The sequence below is a fragment of the Sturnus vulgaris genome, chromosome 9 (genome assembly GCF_052056855.1).
Source record: "Sturnus vulgaris isolate bStuVul1 chromosome 9, bStuVul1.hap1, whole genome shotgun sequence".
Taxonomy (NCBI): domain Eukaryota; kingdom Metazoa; phylum Chordata; class Aves; order Passeriformes; family Sturnidae; genus Sturnus; species Sturnus vulgaris.
The window spans coordinates 8,343,381-8,359,949 of NC_142251.1; the positions used below are offsets into that span (position 1 = coordinate 8,343,381).

Below are 16,569 nucleotides of genomic sequence, written 5' to 3' on the forward strand. Positions count from 1 at the left end.
GTGGCAAGGGCACAGTCCCAGGTCTCCAAGTCCCGTTGCACCACGGCTTGAAGAAAAAACCTGCTTGTGCCAAGGAGCCAACTGTTGCCCCCTGGAGCAGAAGGCCAGCAGAGCTGTCACAGATCGTAGCCTTCAGAGACATCTGTGCCACAACAGGAACTGAACTGGTTCTGAACCTCACACTAGAGGAGGAAAGTAATCCCCTAAGCTGCAACTTTCCTAAATGCTGGCAGCCAGAACTGCCAACCGGTAACAACAGCTGGCAGCTCCGGGCTGAACTGAGCGTTTTTTCCATTTAACTCTCCCCTTCTCCCCAGTTCAGCCTGGGCAGCAGCACACAGATATCCCCACTGCTGTAAAACACAGAATTTTCCACAAGACCTTGGAACTCCCTCATGAGCCAGCTCTTCTTATTAAGGATAAATTGTTCCTAGTCGGGGATATCTTACATTGAGGCAATCCTCAAGTGTATGCTTATGGTCTTCTCTGCTTGCTCCTACTCCCAAAGTGGGAGACTTAACTCAAAAACTCTATCCAAAAGGTGCAAATCCGATGGGCAGCTTTGCCCCTTTCAGTCTGTTCTAAAGAGATATTACAAATTCAGGGTGAGTTTCAGCAAAACTTTAGTTTCTGCAGATTTACCAGTAGAAAGGCACCTACCACTACTGAAAAATCCCCTGCTTTTCCCCACCCCTTTCAGACCAGCTCTGCAAATCTTTCCAATGTAAAGTTTCAAGCTGGAAGGGGTGGTCTCAATATATCTTAAAGGTCTTTTCCAACCCAAATGAATCTATGATTTTAAGTTCAACAAATTGTTTACTGGGAAGCTACACGTGACAAAACAAGCTCTTTTGTAACAGACTTTTCCCCAAAACGGGTTATTTTGAAATGAGCCGGGCAGCCTCTCAGTTTCTTTTATAGAGAATATTATGCTGTGCCAATCTCCTTTAAGAACAGCCTAGAGTGCAGCACGTAGGCATGTGCTGCAGAGCCAGAAGAATGGCAGTCAGGAGATCAGCTGCTGATTGAGCAAGGAATCATGAGAAATCCAGACCAAAAATGTCTCCAACAGCAGGTGCACAACAGGTTGTGTTTCCTAGACCACTCCAAGTCACTTTTCTTTCACACATGTGCCAAATGAATTATCATTGCACAACTATATGAATACAGTCATTTGACAAACCTGTAAAATCAAGAAAAGGTACCAATTCCACAGGCAATGGCTTGATCTTTTCCTGTGCCTAAAAGGATCTTCAGGACTTCAGTTTTGATGATGAAAACTGAACTTTTATACATATACCTGTGCATGTGGCCATGTGAAGTACTTAACTCTAATACATACTCACTTTATATAGATGGATATATATGAAAAATATCCCTTGTGACAGATAACTGTAAGGCAAGCACCCATTAAGCCACAGAACAAAATTTATTTGATCTCCTCAAATTCTTTATACAGTTTTGCTGCTAAATGGACACAACACATTGGCATATTGCCTTTAATTTTTATTTCAATCATAAGTCCATCTTGAAATAAGTGGTAACACTTTTAATGGCATCTTTAATAAATAAAATGACAAAAATCTAGTCCTTGCACAGACACATTACAATCCACTCCAAATTCAATATTGCCAAAACATTGTTGGATGTTTTTCTAAAACTTGCTTCAGGTTTTTTTTTTGCTGTTTCAGCACTTAAATACACAGAAAAGTATATGATGAGAGAAAATTCTGAACAGAACTTGTAAAAACCAATAACTTAGAAGCAAGAGTTCATTAAATCTCTCTAATTGCATTAAAGAATCCAGTTTGAAGTATTTTTTGAAAAACCCTGATTCTAACCTTCATACTAAAACATGCAGTTTTGCTGGATCCTATCCATGTCAGCATACTTATACAAGTAAGAGCTAAATTCCAGGTTATATTTTTTGTTTTTTTAAGGAGAAATTCATGAAGTGAGAGCATTGGCCTCCCACACTCACAAAAGCAGTCATGGTCCATATATTCTGCAGTAGTAAACAGCTATTTGTGGCCAGTCCATTGCCTGAACTCCTACCAGACTGAAAAAGCTGCTGCACTCATCCTTGTTTCTGCACTCATCTCTTCCCCAGTCCAGGAGCCTCAACAACCTCAGCAAGATGAGAATTCCTGAAAATACAAATCTGACTGCAGGAGGAGGACCACACATCCGATTCTAACTAAAAGCTAAGCTTAATTTAAACCTTTTCCTAAACAGAGAAAGTCATGACTAAAGAAAAGCTGAGCATCAAGATTTCCAAATTGCAATTCTGTGTACTTAGCACGTCACGAACCAATTAGAGCATCAGTTAATATAGGAACAACCACTCTAGCACTCAAATCAGTTCAAGCTCTCATCTTCAAGCTGTCAGTGGAAGCTTAGGGCACGAAAGGAATGCATGGTTGGGCCCCCCCAGACCTATGCATACTATACAGGGGACAGAAAAGCTTAAACAAAAGACAAAATTGCACCACATCTGTGCAAACATTTCAACCAGGTTGTTTCAACCAGCTCTCTGCCCACCCCAGCTCCTCCTGCTGACTTCACTTGGCTTATTCAAGAGAACATAAGGAAGGAGGACTGTTTCAGGGAATTAAACTTTTTTATGCAATTATCTTCCCCTTAGCTGATCACATTGTAACAAAAGTGCAATAACTTACAAACTTCTCAAACGAACACCTGTTAAAATTACACATTTTTAGGGAAACATATTCACTAGTTTAACCATAAAAATATTTCCCCAGGTAACAAACCTTAAAGCATTTGGTAACACAGTATTTCAATAATAATAATAATAATAATAATAATAAGGAAAAACCCTTCCACTTGATACAAAAGTCAGAACTGTCAGAAGATTTTGCTTACTATACATTATTTAACAGTTTTGCCATCTTGTGAAGACCATGCTGTAGTTAAGAACATAACTATCATTTAAGATAAATGAGTATTGAAATACTAAACTGACTTTCTTAATCTTTTGCAAATGAAAACAAGGAAAAATCCGGGGCCATGTCATCCAAGAACTTGCAAGACAGTTTACATCCAGAGTCAAAAAGGAAGCACCACTTTCAATAAAGTACTTTGTATGTCTGCTCCTGAAAAGCATATTTAATAGTTTTGTGAGAACTGCTAAAACAGAGTCTCACACTAACTGCAGCTTGACTTAGAGAATTCAGGTCTGGGGATATAAGGGAATATTGGGCAAAATTATACTTTGAGAAAAAAACCGGCAAAATTTGGTCCAAGCATCCAAAAAAAACAAGGTATATGGCTCCTTCATTGCTAAATGCTGCTGTTCAGTTGATCCTTAAAAAGAAAGTAGGCATACAGCAATAAAGAAGAAGAAGGACTGCCCATGACAGGCACAGAACTGTGACATAATAAAAAGTTTCTTCAGAAAGATGTGATTCTGCCATGTGAGTAACTGAACTTGCACTAATGGAGAACCCTGAAACTTGTATGCAATAGCCACAAGAAATTACTTCCTATTTAAAAAACAGATCCATTTCTAATCAACTGTTTTACCAATCATCATTAGATATGTGAAAAAAAATAAAAAAATCTTTTAAAACAATTACAAAGAGTGGACTGCAGTAGCAGCTATTCAAGCAAGATTCAAGCACAAGTTTAAATGAAGTTTCAAGCTGGGAATTAGCCTTCTTTGTCGAAAATTTGTACAACTTTTTCGAAAACCTAAAAAGATAAAGAAGAATTTTATGAAGCATTCATCAAACAGTTACTCCAAGTTACACCAACATAAACAGTATTTGGCAGTACTTTTAGAAATATATAGTTTTTTAAAACATTCACAGTAATTCTTTAACAGTGAAATTGGCATCAATTTTGGAAAGCGGACAGAAGAGCAACACTAATTCAGAAGAGCAAAAGCTCATGAAAATGAAAAAGGAAAGACCCTGTTAAACACAGAAACACTGGAAATGTGTTTAGTCCAGCTCACACTCAAGCAGAACAAATCAATTTCCTCAAGTTATTCACATCTTACTTGTCCTTCAAGAGTCAAATCAAGAGTTCCACAATATCCCTGAGTAATAACATCAGTGCTTAATTAGCAGGCTAATCACACACACACATCTCAGGAGAATGCCAAAAATATGCACCCTGCCACCCTCTCATCCCCATGGTTTTTTGGCTTAGATACTTACTTCATCAACAGATTTAGAGGCATCCACTTTTCTGACTTTTCCCATTCTCTCATACAAATCTATGATAGGCTTAGTAGACTGCAGATATGTATGAATTCTAAGAGAAAGCACAAGGAGAAAAAAAAACATGTTACATAGTAAAAAGTATAAAGAGAAGTGAAGTGAAAAGTTTTGAAGACAGTACCTCTTCTCCAGGCTCTCCCGGTTATCATCACTCCTACCACTGCTCTTGCCTCTTTCAAGACAGCGGCCAACACAAATCTACAAAAAAAACATCAAAAGGGTGACTACAGCCAGGAACACAAGCTGTCATCCTCAGAGCAGGAACAAACAAAAATCTTGTAAATCTAAATTGGCCTGGCACACAAAATCCAGTCCAGACCTGGTGGTTATAACCACAACTCACACGAGAAGTTAGTTTTTTCTAGAGAAGAAGGATGATGGTTTACAATCCAGTTTATGAAAATGAGACTGGGATCAGAGGAAGTAAAAGCAGCACCAAGCTCTCTGATTTGACTGGATCCTCAACCTGAGACATTAAAAAAGAAAATTATCTGACTTTCAGGGATGTGTTCAGGCTTTCTGAAAAGCAGCATGTCAAATGGGACTATTAATATATGTCTGCACTAAAGGAAAGTCACTGTACGTTCTCTCAAAAATTTTGTAAGGCAAACTGACAATATTAAGTTCTTGTCAGTTAAAATGTTCTTGCCTAACATTGCTATAATGAAGTCTTCAAAATCTAAATAAAAAATGAAGAACTAACCATAACTAGGAGTGTCTGAATGAATTAAGTTTTTTAAACCTTTAATTAAATAAGCAAAGCTGACACATGTACACTCCATTAATACATTTATCCTAATCATGCAAGACGACAATGGTTAAAAATTATTTTTTCCTACACTGCACAATCATGGTAAAGAGCATTTAGGCATTGTGTATTTTCAGATCTAATTTAAAAAAATCAGAATCACAAAAATTAACACCCCCTCAAGTGAAAAAATTAATTTAGTCTTATTTAAGGTTTTAATAGAAAAATAATAATCTCTCATGTGCTCTGTAAGATTCCAAATTAATTGCAAATTAGTAAACACATATATATATAACAAAATCTCAGGAAGTTGAGGAAAGGGGTAAAAGGAAAAAAGTCAGATTAAGGTGCTGGGATACTCATAACAGTTTTTATGCTCAAGGGCACTGACAAATTAAAAAGACAGCACATCATGGCACTTGTTAAATGAATGTGATGCATCACTGTCAAAATGCCCTTGTAATTTAATAACTTGCTGAATAAAATGTTGATTACTGACTATCCTATAGCACAGCTCATAACTATGAAAATACAGATTGCTACTGCACTTCAGAATTAAAGCAGATATTGTACCAAGTTAATTTTGGACTAAGCAACAAGTTACTAAGAGTAAACAGAGTAGTATTTTCTGAAAAGTAAGCAAATAATTTTGTAAAATGTGTTTAAAGTTTTGATAAATTTTCTTTAAGAATGTAATTGCCTTGAGTACTTCCTCAATGTAATTTATTCACATGTAATTACACCAAATGTCATTAGCTGTCTATTTCAATAAACAGGCAGCTTTTCATCTGCTAAAACAAGTTGCCAAAGAATCCGTCAAACGCCCAGGCCAAGTTTTCCTTCTACTCTTACATTAGTCCATTCTCCCTGTCAGAGTTTAATTGTTCTTCTTGAATGATTCCCACAATATTGCAAGAAAGGAAGTTACAGAATTACACACTTCATTACCTCATTGTCACAATCAAAAAAGAGAACAAAGGAAACATCCGCTTTTCCATCCATAGTCTTATTCCAGCCTTGAAGATTATCTTCATTCCTGGGAAATCCATCAATCAAAAACTTGTTCTTCTGGGAATTGGCAGCCATTGTTTGATCCATAGCCTGATAAAAGATAATTCAATTCACAATCTCCTGCACATACACTGATTTATCTACTTATTAATTTACCCCCAAGATGTTGACATGGTAAGTTGAGAAGCATTTATTTTAGGATTATTGCAGATTTACAAAATGTGCTTTTGTTTCACTTTCAATGCATGCTGGTTAATTCACTGATGTACCAACAGAGCTATTGTTCAAATTGAATTAATTATTTCACAAAGCTCAAAAATCTCGTAACAAACAAATCTTGCAATAAATCCCAGCTTTAAAGCTTATTTTCTACAAGATACTGAGAAGTGTCTTTACACAATAAGACATCAGAACACCCCTGATCTAGAGTTAATTTGAAGGGAAAAGCTCCAGATAAATTTAGTGCCATGAATAGCAGCCTTTTTTTGACTTGAAAAAGATTCTCCCATTGTTTTCATGGACAAAGGATATACTCATATTGTTTTCATGGACATCCAATAGAGGCAAAAGCTTTTCCTTTCACAAGAACATCAGTAGGTGCTCTTCTCCTTCACCTGACTATCTATTTTGATAAAACTTATAAATCTCAATGCCTTTAATGCCTCCAACCTCCAATCAAATGCGACTGAATGGACCAAGAGGTCCAAAAGCTAGTGCAGGAAAATAAGAAATACAGTTTCACTGATTTTCCTAGCACTACTAAAAAATAAAGGGAAATAAAAAGAACCCATTTTCACAGATCCCCAGGTATGAGAAGCCATCAGCTCTCCAGCATCAGAAAGAAACAAAAGTGATTGCTGAGAGAAGCAGCTCCCATGGGCAGTGTCTGCCCATTCATACCGCTCAGCCTGGAGGAAAGGCAGTTCTGTCAGAACACAGCCACTGCTTTGTTGCTTAGCCTTCAGGAGTGACCCTGCAAGGAAATAGCCCTTTCCTTACCCTCTTCAGCAAGCTGATTGTTATTTCAACTGGCACGATCTCCCCCTCCTTAATGTAGTTCTCAATGAGTTCTCCATACTGGGAGCCCGGCCTTTTCCGCTCATCCCGGAGAAGGTCACCGGCAGAAAGGTGCGTGTAGCCGTATTTCTGCAACAGGCAAAACAAACACAGGCTCCCTTCAGACACAGCATTTGTGCAAACCTAACATCAGTTGACAGTGTCAGCCCTATTTATCCTTGCATTGCAACAGAAAAACCCAGGGATCAGCACTTTGCTAGTGATAGACCTGTTCCATCTTCAGTGTGCAAGCTGACAATAGAGCACACTCTGCACACAACACACGCAGTAAGAATCAGAATGACTGATGATGGAAAAGACTTCCAGGATCGTCACATCCAGCCTTTGACCAAACACCAATGTGACACGTAAACCAAAGATTAAGTGCCACATGCAGTTGTTTCTTGAATGCTCCTATGAATGGTGACTCCATCACCTCCCTGGATAGCCTGTTCCAGTGACTGACACCCATTTCAGTGAGGAAATTCCTCCAGATGTCCAACCTGAACCTCCTCTGGTGCACCTCGAGGCCATTTCCTCTTGTCCTGTTATCGGTTGCCTGGGAGAAGAGGCTGACTCTTGTCTTAGTACAAACTCCTTTCAGGGACTTATGAATGACAAGGTTTCCTGTAAGCCTCCTTTTCTTCAGGCTACACACCCCCAGCTTCCTCAGCTGCTGCTCACAGCACTCACTCTCCAGACCCTTCACCTGCTCCATTACCCTTCTCTGGACACACTCCAGCACCTCAATGTCTTTTTGAGGTGAGGGGCCCAGAACTGGACATCCTTGGGTAAAATTCTCAACAGGGTTTTGGTCAGGTATCTAAGTACAGTTTTCAAAAGCAATTTTGTTACGTTTGGAAACAAGACAAGACAAACATTTTGTTTCATTACCTACTTAAAGAAAACACATAGGGTGGCTGCAGGTCCTTTGGAGCTGGAGGAATATCCCAAGCACAAGGTAAGTCAGAAATCCCTGTGTTCATGGTGTGGTTCTGGCACCAACTTCCTCCCCTACAAATCACCTATAACACAGCAGCTGCACAAACAGTCCTCCTGCCCCTGCTACCTCCTTCCCTGGGATGACCAGCCCTTGGGGAAAGCCAGTGACTTCGAAGGGTGACGTGGTAGGTGAAGGTAAATAGCTACACTGGTGCCACCCTTTGTCACACTGCACAGAGTAAACAGAGCAGAGAGATCAGGTTCAGATCTAGCAAGCTGATAGCAGTGTGCAGGAAAACGGCAAAATGCCATTGCTCTTTCAACTCAAATCACAGCTAAAATAGTCACTTATGAAAAATACTGATGGAATTGTTTAGTACACGTGAATTTCTCAGGCATTTATCATTGTAAATAGATACCTAGTGCAAACACACACACATTCCTACCAAAGAGAAATGCATTGTTATAAAGGAAATTTCACACCTCAAAATAATAATTTTCTCAGCTCATTTAACACTGCAAGAAAATTAACAAAGTGCACTATGCACCTCAACCAAATACAGGTCCATCAAAACAGGCACTAAAGACATCTCCTTGGTGATTACCTAAGGCTAGCTATACATCCAAAACACAGCACACACATACATTCTCATGTGAAAGTTTTTACACAAAACAAAAGCAGCAGCAAAAAATTTCAGGGTTATCAGTCTGGCGGCAGCAACATCCACAGCAGATTTAAAACAAGGTGTCTGAGAGGCATAATAATATGACTACACACTTGGTGAGGCTGTGAACTTAGGATTTAAAAACCTGGCTACTGAACTAAGTACAACAGAAATATTACACAACCCACTAAGTGACTTTAAAACATTTCAGTGGCTTTCCAATTTCACCCACAAAGGCATGGAAAGTTACTTATGCCATAGTCATAATTTAAGAAGGGATATAATTACCTAAATCTCCAAAACTGTACACAGTTGGCAAAAAACAAGCAAGATTTTTCTGTAAGTGTGAAGGAAAAGCTTCACAGACGTCCTCTGTAAGCTCACTGTACTCTTCCTTTAATGTACATTGCATTTGGAAATGCCTAACTAATTGCAAATCTAAATATTTATAACCTACAGAAGCCACAAACCAGAATAAATTGTTTCTCATAAGCAAGAAACATTATTCTGCTAAATGCTAAATTAACACATAGTTCTTCTTGCTCAAGTTATAGAATGATGATTTTTTTAACATCAGGTTTCTACAAAGGAGAAAACAGGAGGAAAATATAATCCCTTAGGTTTTAGAGGATTACCAAACCATTTAATTTTCCTTGGCATTTCCCTTTTCATGCATGAAAATAAAATTGAGTCAGACAATTTTTTGGAATTCTCTGTCTTTTGCAACAGCAAACTAAAGCAGTTTTTAACGGCTGAACTGGAAAGTAAAAGACAGAAGTGTTTTAAAGTGCTGTTGTACAAATAGACTTGTTTGAGATAATAATAAATTATATTCAAGACTTACCCTCAGAATGGCTTAACCAGGCAATAAGAAAAACAAACCTCTCCTTCAGGGGCAAAACATCTATTTGTTAACTGTACTGAGCCAAGAGCCAAAGAAAACACGTGGGTTTAAACAATGCAAACAAAGGGGGAGAACAGCTTGGCTGCTGCTCCACGCACAGAAGGCTTCAGAGATGTGGTGCTCGTGCTACTCTTGCCAGTTTTAATCAAAGCATTCAGGGCACAAAGTTTTCTTTCATTTTAGGTCATAGAAACCCTCAGGAAGCATCCTGAACTGGAGCAAGAGGAGAAGAGACTGTGATGTAACAGCACAAAACATGGGTCAAAACACTCTCAGGTCTTGACAAGGTCTGCCTTGTGGCAGCAGGACTTTCCAGCAGTGCCAAGCACATCTTGATGCAATCTCAGAATGTGACTCTTTGCCACTCCCTCCTAATCCTTCTCTGCAATCAAAAAGGGAGCAGGACTGTGGTTGCCAAACAATGAAAAAGAAGTTTCCCCAGCTCTTACTAGACACATAAGGTCAGACTGAAAGGACAACTTGGAAAGAAAAATTAGGTCCAAAAAATTTCCAAATACTTGGATGCCAAGCACCTAAAATCTGGTGAGATTTTGGTATTACAGAGAAGAAAAAAGAAAATATAGAATTAATTATTCTAAAATGTATTTCAGAGATAATGTTTTCTGCTATGTGGTCAGACTGGCGTGATCCAGAAGAAGAAAAAAAAATTAAATTGATAAGTCACTATTACACAAGTTCTCATTATTACACAAGTAGTGCAAGCCCTTGGTGCTGTGATGATTTGCTCCCATTCAGGACACTCGCTGAGGGTTTCTCTCACCTAAAATAAAAGAAAATGCTGTGCCCCAAACACCTGGATTAAAACTGGCATGAGTAGTGTGAGCACCACATCTCATTACACAAGTTCTCATTGGTTTTAAAAACATTTTTTGGAAGTACAGGCCTCCAAATATAACTTTAAAAAATCAAATGTGAATGAAAAAGTGCTGCACCACTCGAGACATCATCCTCTTTTGCTTTAAAAATATTTTTTTTTTTAAATCCCAGTAAAATTGAAAGGCGAGCTCAAGTTTCCACCAATCCTATCACAGGAGCAGGGATAGAGCAGATCAGAACACCGCTTGCTGCTTGCCTCTGCCTGGTCAGTCAGTCCCATCACAGCAGGACAAACCGGGATACACAAGCTGTGTGCTCCAAATCTCCAAATTCCAACCCGAAACTGCAGCACCCCTGGGATGCCCTTCCCTGCCCTGTCCTCCAGCCCTTCCAGCTCCCTTCTGTCAGCCGGGATTTGCAACTTTCACTCTGCAGACAGAACACGCTTTGTTTTCAGTAAATACAATAAACAGATGCAAAGAACTGGAAATCCATGAGTCACATCTGTGTCACGCTGGAACCAGGCGGAGTCTGCCCCAGCAATGTGGGGCGGTCAGGGAGGAGCGGAGGTGCCCGGGACGGAGCGGAGGTGCCCGGGAGGGAACGGAGGTGCCCGGGAGGGAGCGGAGGTGACCGGGAGGGAACGGAGGTGCCCGGGAGAGAGTGGAGGTGACCGGGAGGGAGCGGAGGTGGCCGGGAGGGAGCGGAGGTGGCCGGGAGGGAGCGGAGGTGCCCGGCACTGAGACTTTCCTCAGCCCTTTCCGAGGGGCACGGGGTTTATTTCTGATCCAGCCCTGGTGGTCCTGCAACACATCTCCCCACTAAACACACAGCTTGAGACTTCCTTAAGAAAGCAGAAGCCAAGAAGCAAGAGAAACACAAATTACTGCTTTGACCTTGACTCCTATCTTGGCTTATCATTGTTAGTTTGAAAATGAAAGTCACAGAGCTTAAGATTTAAACAAATAAAATACAAACTTTTATTGCCCTAGTTCTGACCTGTCATATCTTGGTCAACCTTAATAAACAAGCAAAATTTGCTACATACACCATTCATGAACTAGTTAAAATAGAAACAGAACTGTGAAAAGCCTGCAGTCTTTCGGGTTTTTTTAACCTAGAAAGCTTTTGTTTGTCCTACTAGCAATTGGAATTAAATCTTTAGAGTACAGACTATAATGCAGTAATAGACCTTATGTCTGTTTATTCCAATTTTAAAAAATGAAGAAATGTTCTTAGTTTGAAATACGTTCTTCTCTCTGGGAAATAAAAACAAACAAAACTCCACCTTAACAAACCAAAACACACAATGGAGATCCTACTGCCAGTGCCTCCGAGAGAGAGAGGCAATCAGAGCACCCTGGGTGCTTCAGGAGCACTTGCTCAATACAAGGCACTCAGTATGTTTAGGAAAGTCTAAAATTTAATGCCTAGTGTTCTGCAAAATGGAAATGTTCAGGGATAAATCTTCAGGAGGTAGATTTAAACACACTTACCATGTTGTTTAAAAAAAGCTCCAAAGTTTAGAAATACAAATTTATATTTTAAAAATCAACTATGAGAACTTAAGGCTAAGTAGAATACTAATACATGACACTCATTAAAGAGATTTCAGAAGCTGAGTTTAAAGCAAACAATTTATACCTCGTTTTTATTTCAAGGAAGTTAACAGTGTATCTCAGCAGACTTCTAGAAGACAATTAACACATGACAGCAAAACCTAAATCCTCTGCTACTTTCAGAGGAGCACTTCTGATACAATGAATTCTTCTTTGCATTGTTTCCTTCACCCTAGGAAATCTCCTTATCATATACCCCAAAGCAACTTAACAGCTTTTTCCATTTGGATATTAACTTATGCTCTTATAAAAAGAGAAGGCTCAGCATCCCACTTTGTGGAATTAATTTTAGATTTAACCACAAACACAGAGGATAGGGCTGTGGTGGAGGTGAATTATATTTTAGGCAGAGAGCAATGTCTTGCATATCACAAATCTCTACAGATCACCTTGCCAAAACAAACAAACAAAAAAGTACAACTCAAATCTTGCTTAGAATAAAGACAACTGATTTAGTTATTATTCTTTCCACCAACCAAAGAGCTTTGCATCTCAGGCAGAGGTTATAGGGATTTAAAATTTAAGCACAAGAAAGCATATTTTGTGCAGATTTGCTGAATGCTTTCTTTTTCCTTGACTTTACTGTAATGATTTTATATGCAAAGATCAGAAGTCAGCAATAAAGCACATTTCATTATCTCACAGTCACTGTGGAAAGCATGAAGGTTATTGCAAGAACCTGCATTCAAATGACATCATTCAACTATAGCTCAAATATTCTGCCTCACATGGCAGCTACGCAACAGTCCCAGATGATGGCAAGCTCCACCTAACAAAGATGAGGAAGGTTTCAGGAGTTAATCTGCAGAGCTGGAAGAGAGAGGATAAGAACTTAAGAGGGAATTCTGCTTCATCCCTCTCTAAATAGGAGGAACTGCTCCAGAACAGCAGCAGTTCTGCTGCATTTGCATTTCCCTGACAATTCTGTGCCTGTGGAACATACAGGAGTCGAGTCTTCCCTCCATATCAGAGAAAACCAGCCTGGTTCAGCTGTCTCATCCAACCTTATCTGTGGAGATAAAGAATCCTAATCACTTACCCACTGTTCCCTTTCTTACATTGTGTCAATACCCATTTCCACTTGTTATTAGGTCTTCTTCCTTCAAATCATTTCTCCATTTGTGTCCAAATTTGGCATGAATACATGCTGTCTTCCATATTCAGGAACTCCAGCACACACATATTGAGCAGTTATGATTTAGGCTAGTAGTTAACAAATACGTATTTCACCCACAACATGGGACACCCACCTCCCTTTTTTAAGAACATAAAGCAAAGTCAGCAAAAAAATCACAACACTTCTTTGAGAAATCGTTTCCAGGTAGTAAGTACATAATATCCCCTTTACTCTACAAAACACAGACACCCTTGGTTTTTAATGAAAATGGTTTGATGTTAAATTCATACAAGAGCTCACCTCAGCCAAGTGAGACTTCTTCCACATGTGATGTGCTCTGGCCCAAATCTCCAGTATGAATAGCAACCAAGACATATTTATAACTCATACTGACTTTTTGTTCAGCACAACCTTCAGCTCTACAGCAAGATACTGGGTAAGATTCATTCCAAATGTAAACTAATATTATTTCGCCAATTTACAACAATGATGAATGAGGTTTATTATTACTCAGCTACAGCCCATTTTTCTCTGTGGCAAACTGCCAACAGGGTTTAAAATACAAATAAAAATACGTTTTCAACCTAAAGGCAGCATTGACTGCACACAGGCTGCTCACTCGCCTGCAGCAGGGCTCTCTGGGGGCTGCCAGGAGCCACACTGAGGATTTGTGCTTAGCAAAGCTGCTGCTCTCCAGTACCTCTGCTGTGTTTCACCCACACTTCCCTGTTCATGTGCCCTTTTTCTAAAGTTTTCCAGCACACTTGCATCATTCTAACTGTTCTTAAAAATGCCCCTGACCCTCTCTGCCTCCCAGTTTGGCCAGTGACTCTCATGGAGGTGTGTGAGCCAGCGGGAAAGTTGTGCTTTGCTTTCAACAGGTCTGAGTGACTTCTACTGTCAGTTCACTGACTTCAATAAACTTCTTTCCATGTAGTGAACAGGATTAGCAGAATTAAAGCAAATTTGCATTTATTCGAATTTGGATTTCCCTTTCCAGTCTTAGAGAAGAAAATAAATACTGCACAAGCAAGGTTTTTCTTTTTCCCTTTCTAGCTGGAAATACGATTTGAATAGCAATGGCTCATTTGAACTCCTCCTAATAAAGTGGTCTTTATCCAATTATATCAGCCTATCCAGTCATGGGCATTTATCCTCCTAAACACAGGCCAGCAGCCACACAAGGTACTTCAGCCCTGAGGCTTACACTAATGGTTTGCTGAAAGCCATTAACGACAGCCTACAAGGTTCCCCTATAGTTTGAGCTCATTTCTTTGCTACATGCCAAGGGCTGAATTTGACCTTACCAAAAAGGCTTTATGAGCACTGTGAACCTTCCATCCCACAATTTAATTTAATGAATATGCTGGTTTGAATGTGAGTCTGTAATTTGAGGTTTAAATCTTTCAGAACTAAAGTCATAACGGCATTTTTTAGTCTGGACCAAATTCACTTAACTTAGTTATACAAAACTAAGGTCTGGAATTTAACAGCAGCGTGGATAAACTGTAACAGCACTCCCAGGGCACCACCAGAACAGAGGACACACGCAATGTATGTTCCAGGAGTTTTGGGGTTATTTCCCACCAATAGTTTCAGGAACATGGGTATCACTACAGTTCTTAGCCATTTCTTTCAGTGAAGTTATGGATAAGCTTTGATCCTATATGGCTTTTAATAAGAAAAGTACATACAACTGCTCAGGGGGAAAAAAAAAAAAAAAAAAAAAAAAAAAAAAAAAAAAAAAAAAAAGAGTGGTGTCAAATCCAACATACACACATGTTTGGAAGCATTCAGCCCTAACTACTTCTGTAATTATCCACCTGGATATACTGTAATTACCCCTGTGGTTTTTGGTGTTTAAAAGGACAGTTCTACACCATGTATCATCCACCATTCTTTCTTAGATATTTGTTGTCTCAAAAGGCTAGAAAAAATGTACTTGGAAAACTGAAAATTTTATAATAAAACTGAAAGTTTAGTCAAATTATACTGTCAGTTTTAGGCTCTTTAAATAGAAGGAACAAGATGAATGATCTATGGGATCAGGATATGCTTTGACCTCTATCATATTGTGTCACAATAAATAAAAATTTTCTGTCACACAGAAAATAAAAATTTGTTCTATTTTTAACATATTACTTCCACAACTTACTGAGATGGCACTGGGTAAAAAAAGCCAACACCCTGCCATGTCTGCTGTACCAGCTGTAACATTTATGGGACAGGCCTCAGGAGACATGGACCTTGATCCATTTGAAGTGCACGTATTCCCAATGGCTACGAGGTGACACTTCACCTCCTCTCCCAGCTGCCCGAGTATCCGGGTGGCAGACCCGGAGCCACCGACGTGGCCGTGCAGACGTGTACGGAGCCACCCACTCGGGACTGGCCTGACAAGGCAGCACCGCCCGGGCAGCCCGGAGCTCTGTGGGGCCGCTGTCCTGCCCCTCCGCCACGGCACAGCGGGGCACCGGTGCTCGCTGCCCAAACTGGGGCAGCCTCCAGACCACCAGCGGGTGTCCCCAAAGTGGATGCAAAAACCCCAGTGGTGTTCCCAGGGTGGACGCCAGCGCAGGCAGACCCACCAGTGGACTGTGATCCCGCGGGGCTGAGGGAAAAGGCAGGAGAAGGGAAAAGACCAGGAGGCCTGACAGGGGCTGGAAGGGGAATGGAGAAGCTGGAGTGGGGGCTGCCCCACCACTTCACCCACCAAAGGGGAGATGTGGGTTAGTTATTTTTATTTATCGCCTCGAAGGGGCGAGGAATGGGTGAAGGCTCGACAAGAGACCAGACCGAAAGGCAGATGGGGGTCCCGCCACTGAGCAGAGCGGGACACGACCACCAAGCGAGCACCCCAAAGAGGGTCACGGACCCCACAGGGGGATCCCACAACTCCCAGCGCCCCCCGCGGCCGGGGTGTCGCGGGTCGCCAGGCCGCGCGGTCCCGCACCCCTTCTATCTCACCTCCACGATGCGAGCGCACTGCGTCCCCTTGCCCGCCCCGGGCCCGCCGAGGACGAAGACGACGACGGGCTTCATGAGGAGAAGGAGGCGGCGGCGTTGCAGCAGCAGGACAGCGGCGGCGGGGCGGCGGCCGTGGGGCGGCCGAAGGGCGGGCGGGGAGCGGCGGGGCCGAGGCCGGGACTGTGACCGGGGCTGTGACTGTGGCACCGCTGCCGCCGCGCTGTCTCCGCGGAGGGAAAGTGCTTCCGGGTCCCGGGAGGGGCGGGGCGGGCATGTGGGCGCGGGGCTGACGGCCGCGGCTCTGCTGGGACTCACGGTCCCGGGCCCCCGCTGGGTAAGGCCGAGGCCGGCCCGGTGCTCCAGCGGGACCAGACATATTGGTTTATTGTTAGCCCCACCACCGCCATTTCCGGCATGGCCTGGCCTGGCCTCGGCCGACGGCAGCGACCTCGCTGCCAT

At 41.3% G+C, this 16,569-nt stretch overlaps 1 protein-coding gene across 1 annotated transcript; it reads right to left on the reverse strand.

The window, feature by feature from the left end:
• Positions 1-1,410: 1,410 nt before the first annotated feature.
• CMPK1 (cytidine/uridine monophosphate kinase 1) lies at positions 1,411-16,347 on the reverse strand. Its single transcript, XM_014872015.2, has 6 exons — positions 16,111-16,347; positions 7,003-7,149; positions 5,941-6,093; positions 4,366-4,442; positions 4,182-4,278; positions 1,411-3,711 (listed from the first exon to the last, which is right to left on the reverse strand). The coding sequence occupies exons 1-6, from the start codon at positions 16,183-16,185 to the stop codon at positions 3,670-3,672; spliced, it is 591 nt and encodes a 196-aa protein (XP_014727501.1). The 5' UTR covers positions 16,186-16,347; the 3' UTR covers positions 1,411-3,669.
• Between the last annotated feature and the right edge of the window lie 222 nt (positions 16,348-16,569).